Source organism: Plasmodium falciparum (genome assembly GCF_000002765.6).
Source record: "Plasmodium falciparum 3D7 genome assembly, chromosome: 14".
Taxonomy (NCBI): Eukaryota; Apicomplexa; class Aconoidasida; order Haemosporida; family Plasmodiidae; genus Plasmodium; species Plasmodium falciparum.
In genome coordinates this window covers 2,374,490-2,389,659 of record NC_037283.1, presented here as the reverse complement: position 1 = coordinate 2,389,659, position 15,170 = coordinate 2,374,490, and the positions used below count along the sequence as shown (strand labels likewise).

General features: G+C 18.3%; 2 protein-coding genes across 2 annotated transcripts; both read right to left on the bottom strand.

The window, feature by feature from the left end:
- Positions 1-164: 164 nt before the first annotated feature.
- PF3D7_1458000 (cysteine proteinase falcipain 1) lies at positions 165-1,874 on the bottom strand (the record flags this gene model as incomplete). The annotated part of the gene is made up of 1 exon (XM_001348691.1): positions 165-1,874. The coding sequence occupies one exon, from the start codon at positions 1,872-1,874 to the stop codon at positions 165-167; it is 1,710 nt and encodes a 569-aa protein (XP_001348727.1).
- Positions 1,875-3,713: 1,839 nt separating this feature from the next.
- PF3D7_1457900 (conserved Plasmodium protein, unknown function) lies at positions 3,714-14,081 on the bottom strand (the record flags this gene model as incomplete). The annotated part of the gene is made up of 1 exon (XM_001348690.1): positions 3,714-14,081. The coding sequence occupies one exon, from the start codon at positions 14,079-14,081 to the stop codon at positions 3,714-3,716; it is 10,368 nt and encodes a 3,455-aa protein (XP_001348726.1).
- Between the last annotated feature and the right edge of the window lie 1,089 nt (positions 14,082-15,170).

The window sequence follows — 15,170 nt, the reverse complement described above, 5'->3', positions numbered from 1 at the left end:
AAATATAATTTTTAATTTGATATGCAAAAATAAGGATAAGGTATATAAAATGTGTTAATGAGAAATTATTCGCTTTTATATATTTTGATCCTAACATATGTACATATATATATATATATATATAATATTTATTTATTTATTTATTTATTCATTTGTGGTTTTATTTACAAGATAGGATAGAAGACTTCCTCACCGATACCACAGAAGACGTTGTCTCCATTTTTATTTCTACTTAATCTCATGAATCCATTTTCTCCCCACTTTTTACTCCAAGAATTTTTAATAATCCAATAGTATATAATATTATCATCTGGTTGATTAGAATTTTCTTTTGTGTTATATGTTTGTATTTTATTGTTATAATTTAATTTAGTTTTTTCAACTTGTCCATAACCAACTAAAAGTACAGAATGGTTTAATTCTTCTGAACATGTGCCATTATAAACACCTTCAGAATAAGCTACAAAATCATTATTTACTCCTACATTAACAGATAATGGTCCTACTTCATTTAATGCAAGAATTAATTGATTTTCTTTAACTGCACCAATAGATGACAAAGATACTTTTCTTTTACATCTATAATTTAAACAGAACATATCATCTTTTGCTTTATATTTATATTCATCACCAAGACATAATTCATTTTGTAAAACATAAAGGAATGAATAAAATGGATGTCCACCATCACATCCAAAATTATCTTTTGAACAATCTACAACTTCTTGTTCACTGAAACTCAAAATATTTTTATTTTTTTTTGCAAACACACTTTCAATATTTCCAACACTTGCAAAAGCCCAACAAGAACCACAAAGACCTTGATCTTTTGGCTCATGTACTATACCCTTTTCTCTATAATCTAATATTTCAGGTACCTTACTAAATATATCTTTCTCATTTCTCTTTCCATTTGTATAAAATTCACTTATTAATATATTATCTTTTAAATGATTTTCAAATGGTTTCGAATATTTTTCTATCATATGATTAGGTACATGTAATAAGGTTTTAAAATATTCTTTTAATTCTTCTTCAGAATAATCACTAAACTGATTTACTTTCTTTTTATACATAGCATTCTTATTTAACTTATTATGATTTTTAATACTTATATAATTTATTTTGAATATCTCAAATTTTCTCATTTGTTCATCAATATTTTTATATACTTTATTATGTTCTTTCATAAATTTAAAAAATTTTGATGCATATTTAATATTATTTATTGGATCCTCTTTCTTATATTTCATTTCTTCATTCATACCTATTTCCAAAGCTCCCTTTTCATCATAATTATCATTTATAAGATATACTTTTTTATCATCTTTTTCTTCACGTAAAATTAATTTATTGATTTCTAATAATTTATGTAATATATTTGATAACTCTTTCCTGTTTTCTTCGTTATTTTCGTTGATAAATTTTTTATATTTTTCTAGTAATATTCTTTCTAAATTAATATACTCTTCCTTTTTAGATTTTATACTATCATTCTTAATATTACTAACATTATTTTTATTATTATAAGTTTCTGAGTTTAAGGTGTATTTTTCTTCATCTTCTTCATTGGAGGATTCATTCAAGATACCATCCTTTTGCTTTTTATATTTTTCTAAAAGAACGCGAAGTAATTCAATTTCTTCTTTTTTTAAACTATGTTCATTTTTATTATTATTATTGTTATGTGCGGATGATTTATTTGTAAAGTATAATATTCCTATACAAAATATTATGAAAGTAATAAATGCATAGATAGATAAAACGAATGTTCTCTTTTCCTTTTTTTTTAAAAATTTCTTTTTCTTATTCAATGTCTCAACTAAACTTGGTCTAGCAAATGCAAATTCTTTCATTTCTTTTATGGCAACCATATTTTTATTATTTAAAAAAAAAAAAGGGTATATAAATATGTAAACAAAATATATAAAGGATTCAACAAATATATATATAATATATATATATATATATATATATTTTATATATTTATATAATTATATAAAAAAAAATAAAAAATCATAATAAGCAAAAGTCAACAAATAATTTTAATTATAATATATATATATATAATATATATATATATATATATATATATATATACGTTACAGAAAAAAATTATATCACATAATATCGTAATCATTAAATATTTATCTATAAAAATATTATATAAAATTAATAATTATTATTATATTATAAATAATTTTTTCTGTTTTTCGTACACAAAAAAAAATTTAAATATTATATTAAATTATTGTATATATTGTATGTATAATAATATATTCATTTTTCTTTTCTTTTTTATTTTTATTTTTTTTTTTTTAAGCTTAAAATAGAAAGAAAAGGCATTTTTATAAAATTATAATAATATATATAAATATATATATATATTAATATATTTAATTATAATTCTATAAAGAATAAAAAAAGAAAAATATATAAATATATTATATATTTATTATATTATGAAAAAGATAAACTATTTATAAAAAAAATTTCATTATAAAATAAAAATATTTATATATAAAAATAATATATAGCAAAAATGTATATTTTTTTATATAATTTTTTTTTTCTTTTTTTAATATATTATATTATGTATAGAGATATAATAAATATATATTTTTATATTATATACATATTTTTAATATATATATAAAATTATATATTATTTTTTATATGTATATTATAATATATATAAAATAAAATATATAGCGATCCAAATAATATATATATATATATATATATATATATCTTTTTAAAAATCATCCATATTAAATTTTTAATTTATATTTTATTATACCATTTTAAATATAATATTAATTTATAAATATATTACAATAAATGTATATATATAAAGAAAATAAAAATAAAGAAAAAAAAAAAACAGATGACACAGAATGAATTTATAATATTATATTCTATTATATTATATATAATAAAATTTTATATAATAATTATTTTTTATTCTTATATATCATGAAATAATATATAGAAACAACAACTTCTTTTTATTCAATTTAGGTTTCATCATTATTATTTTTTTTTTTTTAAGGATAATAATTATTTATATTTAAAGAAAAAACGAAATATATTCTTATTAATAACTTTAAAATAAAAATTTTAAAAATGCTTTTATAATAGAATACTAAAATATACTTCATTTCACAAAAAAAAAAAAAAAAAAATTAAATATATATATATTATTTTAATTAAAAATAAGTGACAAATATATATCAAAAAATATATATATATATATATATATGTATATATATGTATATATTTTTATGTATTGTTTTTCTTTTTTTATGTAATAAACTAAAAAGGGACAGACAAAAAAAAAAGAAAAAAAACAGAAATGTAACACACAAAAATTCTATTTATATATAAATATATGGAAGTACACAAAAAAATTAAAAAGATATCACAATTAATAAATATATATATAATATATATATATTAACAATTCGGTAAATTTTTAAATCGTTAAAAACAAAAAATATATATACAATTTTTTATACATGATAAAATATAGATCTAATTTATGAATTTATTCAAATAAATTTTAAAAATAATAATAACAGTAATAATATATATATATATATATATATATATATGTGAATCACAAAGGTTCCAAAGAAATAAAAAAAAAAGTAAAAGTTACATGGATGAGATAAAATTTTTCTGTCTTAAAATTTTTGTTTTCTTTACCAATTTTAAAGATTTATAAATGGGAAGAAATGGAATGGTATAATTGGACAATATAAAAATATAGTATTTAAGATATTTTTATAATAATTAGCTTTTTTGTAATTTTTTATTTTCATATATGATTGATAATACATATAGATATTTAAATATTCATATAAAAAATCAGATTGATTATTTAAATGAAAAAACAAGATATTATTTAAATATTTATTATTTGATTTGTTACTAGTTTTTTGTAGATTTGTCAGATAACCTTTTTCGTCTCTTTTAAAATAATATGTTTTTTTTTTATAATGATCATTAAGTAAAGATAAGATACTTATAACCTTTATATATTTTTCTTTTAAAAAATAATAACGAGCATATAAAATTTGAACCTTCCTATTATTATAATATATTTTGGTCATTAAGGATAAATATATTTTTATATTTTTTATTATTTTATATTCTTCATGTCTTTTATTGAAGCTATTATGATAAAATAATGAATTAAATAATTTCTGTTCATCTAAATGTAATTTTTTTATTAATTCCTTATGTTTCTTTATATTTCTTTTCTTTTCTTTTTTTTTATTATCATCAGATAACATATGTTTATCTTCAACATTTTCTACCACATTAGGTTTATCTTTTTTATTTATATCTTTTATATCATTTTTTATAGTATTAAATTCTTTCTTTTCAGTTTTAAAAGGCCAGAATCTAGATTTCAATGTTCTGCTTTTGTCTATAGTACGATATGGTAATTTAAAATTATATTCTGGAATATGATCATCCTGCAAACATATATGATTGTTTTCTAACAATATTTGATGGTTATCAAAAACATCCATATATGTATTACACTTCTGTGCTTCTCTCTCGAATAAAAGAATTTTCATATATATATTTTTAAACGACGTCATGTTATCTTTGTTTAGTATTATGTTGTTTTTTGTACTATATATATTATAACTTTGTAATATTTCAGGCATATTATTTAATTCATATCTGTTTCTGGTAAATCTTTTATTATATATTTTTTTCTTTGTACATCTTGAATATAAATAAAAAAGAAATAGAGACTTGACACACATAAATTGGTGAGTTAAATTATAAAAAAAATTACATTTTTCATAGTTATATGTATTATTATTTTTATTCAAACTTAAATAAAAATTTATATAGGTATTAATTATATGGAAAAAATATATAATAAGTTTTGGACATACATTTAGATATATGAAAACCTCGCTTAAACCTATCCATACCATAGTTTCTAAATATATATTTTTTACACTTATTTTTCTTTTTACATTGTTATGGTGATCATCACGATATTTTGTTGATAGTGCATTATCCTCACTATTAATCCAGGATGTATTACATTCCAATTTATCATAAAAAAAATTATTTTTATTTATTATTTTTTCATTTTCCTTTGAATATATAAAAAAACAATTACTATCATCGAATTGATCCTTTTTTGTACTATCATTACAACAATTATTTTTATGTAATTCACATGTGATTTTATTTATATTTATTTCAGACATTAAATTATGTAAATGAAAATATATATATACGTCCGAATTATTTTTTTCCTTTTTAGAACAAATATTTCTATGTATATATTTATATAATATAACCAATATGGGTATACAACATGGTAATAATTTTATATTACTAATATCAATATATTCATTATTATTTTTATAAGTATTATTATTATTATTATTATTATTATTATTATTATAATTACTACTTATATTTATGTTGTTTAAATAATTCAATTTGTTATACCACTGTCCAGTTTTCTTTTTATTCGTTTGATATATATTTGGAGTATTTGCTTTTCTTCTATTTTTTGTATTTTTTTTTTCTAATGAACCAAATATTGTTTTTTCATCATTTTCGCTACAATTCGTATCTTCTAATATTTTCATGGAAAATAATATTTTATCAATTTCTTCTTTAATACAATTTGTTAGATTTTTATTTCCTTGGTTTTTCTTGTTCATAATATTGAAAAGGTTAGTATTTTCTTTATTCGTATGAGACGTTGAAACATTATTGTTGATTAAATTATTTAAGGACATATTTTGAAAATATGTCTTTTGATGATACGTTTTAGATTCCTTCCTTTTTTTGGTATTTTTTCTCTCCCATATGAATAATATATCATAAAGTGAAAAATAATGAATAATATAATAGACATATAAATATAGAAAAAGAAAATTATTAGAAAATATGTTCATAGCTTTATTTAATAAGTCAAGGAAATCCTTGTTCACTAATTCTCTTTTGTGATATAAATCATCATTGTCCTTTGATAAACTGACAGCCTTTTTATTTTCCTCGAATGTTTTTCGTTCATTCTTTTTTTCATTATTAAAATTACTTTTATTTATAGCGTTTCCCATACTTTCATATTCACTATTATTTATATCGTTATTCTTGATATCAGAAAAAGAAATTGTTTTTTTAAATTTATTCTTGCCTTCTTCCACGCAACTATCTTTATTGTTATTGGTATATAAATCGGTTAAGTTCTTTTGATCATTTTGTTTTTCCACAACAAATTCGTCTTCCTTATTCTTCAAAAGGTTGCAGTTTATTATGTTACTTATATTGCATATTTTGTTTGAATTGTTTGTATCACTTGAATGTTTTGAATCACTTGAATGGTTTGAAATATTTGAATTATTCATGTTACATATATCACTCATATTTGTTATAGAATTAAAAAAATGCGGAGAATTTATTTTTAGTCTATTAAGTTCTGATGCATATTGTTTATTATATTTTTGAAAGGGTTCTAAATGTTGAGATAATATTTTATTGTTTTTACTTTCTTCTTGGTTAGCTCTATAAGGTATAGAATAGTACTTGTCTTTACAATTATCTTGCATATTTATATTATTACTATTATAATTTATTGTATATTTTTTTTTTGATTTGTTTTGTACTGTTCTACAGCTCATTACAGTCAAACTTAACAAAAAGAAAGGAAAAGTATACATATCGTAAATATTATGTCTGATCAAAAAATTTTTACAAATATATAAGCACTTATTTATTTTTAGATTATATAAATAAATAATACATAAATAATAATAATTTAATATACTATTAGGATCTATATGTATACTTTTCATAATATATTTATAACTTAATTGTAATAATTCAGTATAATCATTTTTTACTATATTATTTATATTTATTTCTTTATTAATCATATCATCTTCTTCATATATAAAATGAACCTCTTTTATATTATCATAATAAGGATTTGTATTTATTTGTTTTAATAATGATATACCAATAATAAAATAAAGTTTACTTCCTCTCAATTTGTTCATATCTAATTTATGCTCAAAAATATATTCTTTATTCTTTATAAATATATCATTTGTTATATATTTCTTATATTTATTATGTCTATCTTTTTCATTTATATGTTCTGATAATTTGTGACTATAATTATTATTACCTATATTATTGTATTTATCATTTTGCACATTTGAATACTTCAATGAATCTTTAGACAAATGTGTATTTAAAGAAAAATCATTCATAGAATTGCTTGCATTTTTTTTTCTATGATTTATAGGTTCTTTATGCATATAATGTGTATTACCTTCTCTTAATATGTCTTTAATATCTAAAATATACTCACCACTTTTTTTCAAATGTATGAAATTTTTTTTCGAAAGTATAATACCCGATTTCGTTCTTATAAAAATGCGCTCATCAGTGTGTAGACTATATTGAATGCTTTTATATTTATTGTTCGTGTGTTCAAAATTATTTCTTGGTTTATAAATATTATAATAATAAGAACTTTTATCACACATTTTGTTATCACACATTTTGTTGTCACACATTTTGTTGTCACACATTTTGTTGTCATAATTTTCTTCTTTTTCCTTGTTAGTTATATTGTCAGAAAATAATTTCATATACGCTATTCTTCTCATCTTTTGCTTACAATCAATAATTAAATTAAATTTATGACTGTTTTTCATATAAAAAAATAAATATTTGAGTCCGTTTTGTACACATATATGACTATTAAAGAAATGATTAAAATTTACCTTTAATTCAAAAAATATATCAAAAAATAAAGAAAAACGAAATGATTTAATATTAGCTAATTTTTCAAAAACATTTTCATTAACATGTGGATTGTTTTCGTCTGTTATATATTTTCTATCATTTATATAATTCGTACTATATGTATTAAATATATAATCATTATAAGGTATGTCTTCATTTTTCATATAAAAGAAAATATTTGTATTATTTGGTTTATCATTTATATCATTACTTTTATATATATTATGTTCTACATATTGATTTGTACCATAACTATTTACTCGTATATTATCAATTAATGGATTGTTTATTCCTTCATAATTATTATCACAGTAAAATATATTTTTTTCATCTTTATCATTTTTATCATTTTTATAATTCTTATAAATTTTACCATTTTCATTATATTCATATTTATCATTATGAATATTTTCGATCGTATTCTTTTTTTTATTTTTATCACGATAAGGGTCAGGGGCATATTTATTAATTAATTTGCAATGTATATAATTAAGATATCTTAAAATGGATATAACAGAATTATAGTTAGAATATAAATAATTTAACATGGCTATTCTTTCATATAATGAAAAGATTAAATATGTATTAAATCTAGTAAAATATGCTAAAGCAATAATCTTTTCATATTTTTTTATTAGAAAATATTTTCCTTTATTATGAAATATTTTTTTAAATTCATTAATATCTACACTGTAATAATCATTATATAAAAAATTATGTTCTATTATACTTTTTGTACCTACATTTAAATTTGTTATTTTACATAATTTCTCATTTATTCTATTCATATTACATAAACTAATATAATAAATATTATCATTATTATTATCATGTGATTTATATAATGCATTATCCTTGTCTTTTCTTAAATTATTTTTATTATTCTTTTTTGTGTGACTTATAATATTTTGTTTATTTTTATTTTTTCTCCTATTAAAAATATTAGATGAATTTCTTTTTCCTATAGTATATTTAATTTTATTTTCATTGTGTATACAATACTTTTGTATATACAATGTTTCATTTTTCGTATTACTTGTAACTTTTTTATGATAGTACGTTTTTTTACTTCTTTTTGCAGACAATTTTAATGTACTTTTGGTTCCTTTTTTTTTATTAAATAATAAAAGTTTTTTTTTTTCTTTCTTTTTCACGTCTCTCATGTTATATGTACTAGAAACTGTTAATTTGTTTCTTACTTGAAGGTTATTCAAATTATTCTTATTTTGGGGGTTATACATTTTAGAGATATTTGAAGAATCAAAAAGGCTTACCGCAGAAATATCATTATTACTATTATTACTATTATTATTATTATTATTATTGTTATTATGAGTGATGTCTTCATCATCTCCCCTTCCGATGTCTTCTTGTTCAATATCTATTTCCTGGTGGTCTTCTTCCTCACCATCATCTTCACTTTCATTCTCATAGCATTTATTTTCAAATCTAAATTTATCCATCTGCGTAAATTGCATATCATTTATATTTTTATTAATTTTCATATATACAAAGGGAATATGAAAATTAATATATGGTAACAATACTACAGATAACATTTCAGTGATTAAAAATAAGAAACATATATGCTCATATTTTTCTATATTAATTTTCATATGATAATTTATATAATTCTTTTTATAAATATCTCTCAAAAAATGTATACTCTTAATACTATAATTCTTTTTATTATCAACAAAAAGAGATTTTACAGTCACATTCTTATGCTCTTTCATCAATAAATTTTTTGAAAAATTTTGATTTCGTGGACATATATCATTTTCCTTTTTATTTGTACCCTTAAAAGAAATATCCTTTTTCATTTTTATATCAATTCCTTTTTCTTTAAACATTGAATTGTACATTTTATTATCTTTCCTTTTATTTTTCTTTAAATATTTTTCTTTGATATATTTTTTGTAATAGGATATTTCATCTCCTATGTCTTTGCTTGATTTAGAAAAGAAATGATATACCCTGTATCTTAATTTTTGTTTCTTTTTTAAAATATTGACAAAATTAAAATATTCATTTATATCCTTTTTATGTGTATGCATATATATATATTCATCAAACATGTACAGGTATAAAAAGTTATATATTAACAATTTAAGTTGATTATTTTTAAAACTCAAATAAGTTTTTAAATTTTCATTTTTTACATAATCCATCAGATCTTCACATGAATAATAATATTTATAATAATTAAAGGGAAAATATTTATAATTTATAAATTTTTCATTCTTTATATTATTTATATATATGTTCCCTTTCGATATTATATTATGAAATATATTATAAGAACTTTTCTTCGGTACAAAGAAGCTTTTATTTCTAGTATTTTTTGTTCTTATAATATTATCCATATTATTATATGATGTATTTAAGATAATTTCTGAATTATTCCTTTTATTATATTTTTCATATATCTTTTTGTTGTAAAAATTTAAAAAATACATACTTTTTCTTTTCTTTTTTTTTTTATCGTCTATATGGGGTATTGTACTATTGATATTTTTATCTTTGTCTTCATAATTAAAAATATTATTTTCTGTCATTAAATTATTTGTCCTATTATTATCATTATGTTCAATATTATTATTTTCATTTTTATTATCTTCAATATTATTATTTTCATTTTTATTATCTTCATTTTTATTATCTTCCTTTTTATTATCTTCCTTTTTATTATCTTCATTTTTATTATCTTCATTTTTATTATCTTCATTTTTATTATCTTCCTTTTTATTATCTTCCTTTTTATTATCTTCATTTTTATTATCTTCCTTTTTATTATCTTCCAAATTATCAAAATTAAATTGAACTGAAGTTCTATTATTATTATCATATGTATCATTTTGACCTATAACAGGTTGGTATATATTATCATCAACATTTTTTTTCTTCCTCTTGATCATTTTCAAATTAAAAAAGAAATTTAAATTATCTTTATAATTATTATATCTATCATTTGTAGTACTTGTAATATCTCCATATTTATTATTTTTTTTTTTTTTTTTATTTTTCTCATCATCGATATATATATTTTGATCATCTATTGTGTTGTTATATACATTCTGATTCAAACATATATTTTGTTGCTCCATATCCTGATATGTAATTGAATAAGTATCATACACACTTATATTTTCATATATCGTATAAAAAATACTTTTGAATGTATTATCATTCATATTAAAATTATTATATAAATGATATATATTTATATTACTATCAAAAAATAATATTCTTCTTAATACGTACAAATTTTTTTCATAGGTATATAAATTGAAATCGTAACTTTTCACAATTTTATCTATATACAAATAATATACTAAATTTTTTAAATTATAATTATTTTCATAAAATATATATTTTGTTTCTACATAATTTATTAAATTTAAATAAATCAATATATGTTTTCTAATACCATAAAATATATACTTATTATTCAACGATAATGCATTTTTTATCTTCGTTGCAACAATTATATAATCATTTGCAATATTAAAATAATTATTTAAAAAGTTATAATTACAATTTTTGAAATACCTATTTTCTTCTAAAAAATCATTTATCATATAAAAATTCTTATTATCTTTTAAAAGGTAAATTAAATATTCATATATATAAATAGCTCTTTCATTATTTCCGTTATACCTTGTACAATCATTAATATTATTACTATAATTCTTATATATATCATAATTACCTGAACTATCATGCTGTGAAATATTGAAATTTTCATATGTCTTCACATCTTCTTCATCTTCATTACTGTTTGTATCATTAAATAATTGTGTGATTTTTCTTTTCTTGTTTTTTTTTTTTTTTGCAGTTTTTTTTTTATTTATATTTATTTTACCCTTTTTCTTTTTTTTTTTCGTTATATATAAATTTTTATTCATATAATTATCATCATTTGTTTTGTCCTCCATCTGACGATTATCTTTTATAGATATATTATTATGGTCATTCAAAAAATCGATATCTTTCATCTTGTTAATTTTAAATGAACTGAATTTATTAATTTCATGTCTTATATGGAATGGCTTTTTCTTATTTTTTTTTTGATACTTTTCAAAGATAAAATAAAAATATAAATACACATTCTTATAAATATATGTACTTATATTAACAAAATTTAATTTACTACACATAAAAGCCATAATTAACAATCCTTCAATTACATTAATTTGTTTAAAATATGTAAAATATATTAATACATCAAAAAAATAATTATATGAATAATATTTCTTATCATTTATTTTGCTGTACTTTTTTAATATTCTCTCTTTTTTAACCATATTTTTCTTTTCATCATGTTGTATATTCATTATAGATTTAAATCGTTTCATATAAAAATATATATCATTTATATATATTGTTGTTAAGGTGTTTGTTAAATTTTGAATATACTTTTCTTTATATTTAATTTTTAGGTATAAAATATATTCATCTAACTCTAAAATCTCTCTTGTTTTTCTTTTTTTTGAAACTATTTTCGATTCATCTTTTTCTAATTTTTTTATGTAAGAAATTTTCTTACTTATTTTATTTTTTCTTTTAGACAGCAGACCTTTATGATATACATTTTTATGCACACCATAATGTATAAAATTTTGATCATCAATTTGTTTTTTATGATCTATATTTGACTTAGATTCTTGTAATTTATCAACGTGTAGTAAATGTTCAACATTTTCATCATAATTTATATATTGATTATTATATAAATTATTTTTAAGTTCTTTTTCATTGTAACAACTTATATTGCCATTTTCATCTTTCTCACTGAGGTTGATATTTTGTACATTCATTTTTTCATTCCCTTCTTCATAATTATTATGATCCAAATGTTGGTTATCATCCTGCATATGTTGTGAATTATATATATTTATATCCTTATCATTACTTTTATCATTATATTTATCATCATTGTTTACATTAATTTTTGTGTCTATTACGTTTATATCTTGTTTAACAGAAACATTCTTCTTCTTCATCTTCATGGTCTTTTTCTTTTTCTTTTTAAGAAAATTGAATTTATTTTTTGAAAATTCTTTAGGTTTTTCTTGTCCATTCATTAAATTAAAATTCGTAATTGAATTCTTGTTATCCTTATCAGTTTTTATTTCTTTATTTCTTTTGTCCCTTTTAATTTTTTCATAATTTTTTGTATTTGTACTTTTGTCCATTTTTATCTTCTGTAAAATAACAGAGGCTTTTCTTTCATATAATGCGTCATAATAATTATAAATTTTACTTTTCAATTCTGATGAAATAAAACTACCAAATCTTAACTTTCTTTTTTCAGTTTCGTTATAGTTCTTTCTTATTTTTTTCAATTTTCTTTTAAAATATATATATTCTAAAAATTTCATATAAGCGTTTCTGAAATCATTTAAATATATATATGATATGATAACAGATATATATAAACAATATAGAACTGAGTTAATATCCATATATTTAATATTCTTTTTATTAATTTCATATTTCATTTTTTTATTATTACTAAATAAATATATATCAAAATAACTAAAGGTAGGTAATGATATATTACTATGTGATATAATATCTTCTAATTTGTTTATATCCTTTTCTTTTAGTTCATAATTAAAATTTATAAAATAATCTTTTTTTTTATTATCATCATTAGACGGAATAGATTTATGTATTTCTATATCTTCACTGTTATTATATGACTGTTTAGGATTTTCTTCATTTTTATCAAAGCATAAATTATCCTTCACTTCATCTTGTGTTATTTTGTCTTTTTTCTTACTTTTCTTATCTTTCTTATTTTCCTTAGTTTTTATATTTTTCTTATTTTCATTATTTTTGTCATTTTCGTCATTTTTGTTTTTATTTTTTTCTAATAAGAAACCAAGTTTCTTTTGACTAGCATCATTTTTATTTAAATTTAATGCTGTATCTTTAATATAATTATCTCCATATATTAACCGTTTCCCTTTTTTATTTAAATATAATAATTTTATAATTTTGGAATATCGAAAAGTATAATTAAAAATTTTATTCTTTTGTAAAAAGCTATTGGTATATATAATGAAAAGATTTTTAAAGTTTTCAAAATTATTTACAACTTCATTAAATTTATAATAATTTAATAACCTGTTATTATCACGTATATACTTTCTTAACGTAGTTCTTAAATTATGTCTATCATACTTTTTTATGTTATCATTTAAAAAATGTATATCAATTAGTTTATTATCAATTTTTATGTCTCCTTTGAGGTTTTCATTAATCATTTTTTTTTTTTTTTTTTTTTTTTTAAATGAAAAAAATATATGCTCGTTATATAATACTACTCATTGGTTATATTATTAATATTATTGTTATTGTTATTGTTATTGCTATTGTTATTTTGTTATTTTTTTTAAAACCCGGTATTTATTATTTCACATTATATATATATAAATATATTCATATATATATTATATATATATTATCAATTTCTTATACTTTCATTTATGTAATAAATCTAACATAATTCGGCCATTATTTTATTATCATCAAATAAATATATATTATATGTATGTATGTATATATATATATATTAATGTCATATCTAATTAATAATATTATATTTATTATCGTTTATTGTTATATAATTTTTATATTTTTTTTATATATATATATATATATAATATATATGTATATAAATATATATTATTATATGTATACATAATATATATATATAATATATACGTATACATAATATATATAATATATGTATGTATTATATATTTGTATTATACACTTTTAAAATATATTTTGTTTTTTTAATTTTTCCTTTTTGCACACATTAACGTCGACGAAATATTAATATATTTTTTTTCTTTCTGTTTTAAAATATATGGAGTTAAATAATAGAACGTGCTTTTTTTTTTTTTTTTTTTTTCACTTGAAGGGATAAAATTATATCATACATATAAATAAACTGAACAAAAGTATATTTTAAAATAATGAATATCATTAAAAAATAAGTATATTATTTTTTAGATTATTATTAAATATATAAGTATATCAATGCATTATTAAATAATATGTATCTTTATTATTTTTCTCTTTTTTTTTTTTTTTTTTTTTTCTCCTAAATTATTCATATATCATACCATATTTTATTTTATTATTTTTTCTCATCTCGTATACCAATCAGACAAAGTATCCATTCACTTTTCGACATATGTATTAAATGTATATATATATGTATACTTTATTTTTGTTATTTTTTTTTTCCTAATAAAACATATATTTTTTTGGATTTTCTGTTTTATTAGTTCCCTTGTATATTTTGATTACCCAATTGGTAACAAATCATAAGAACATAAATAAGA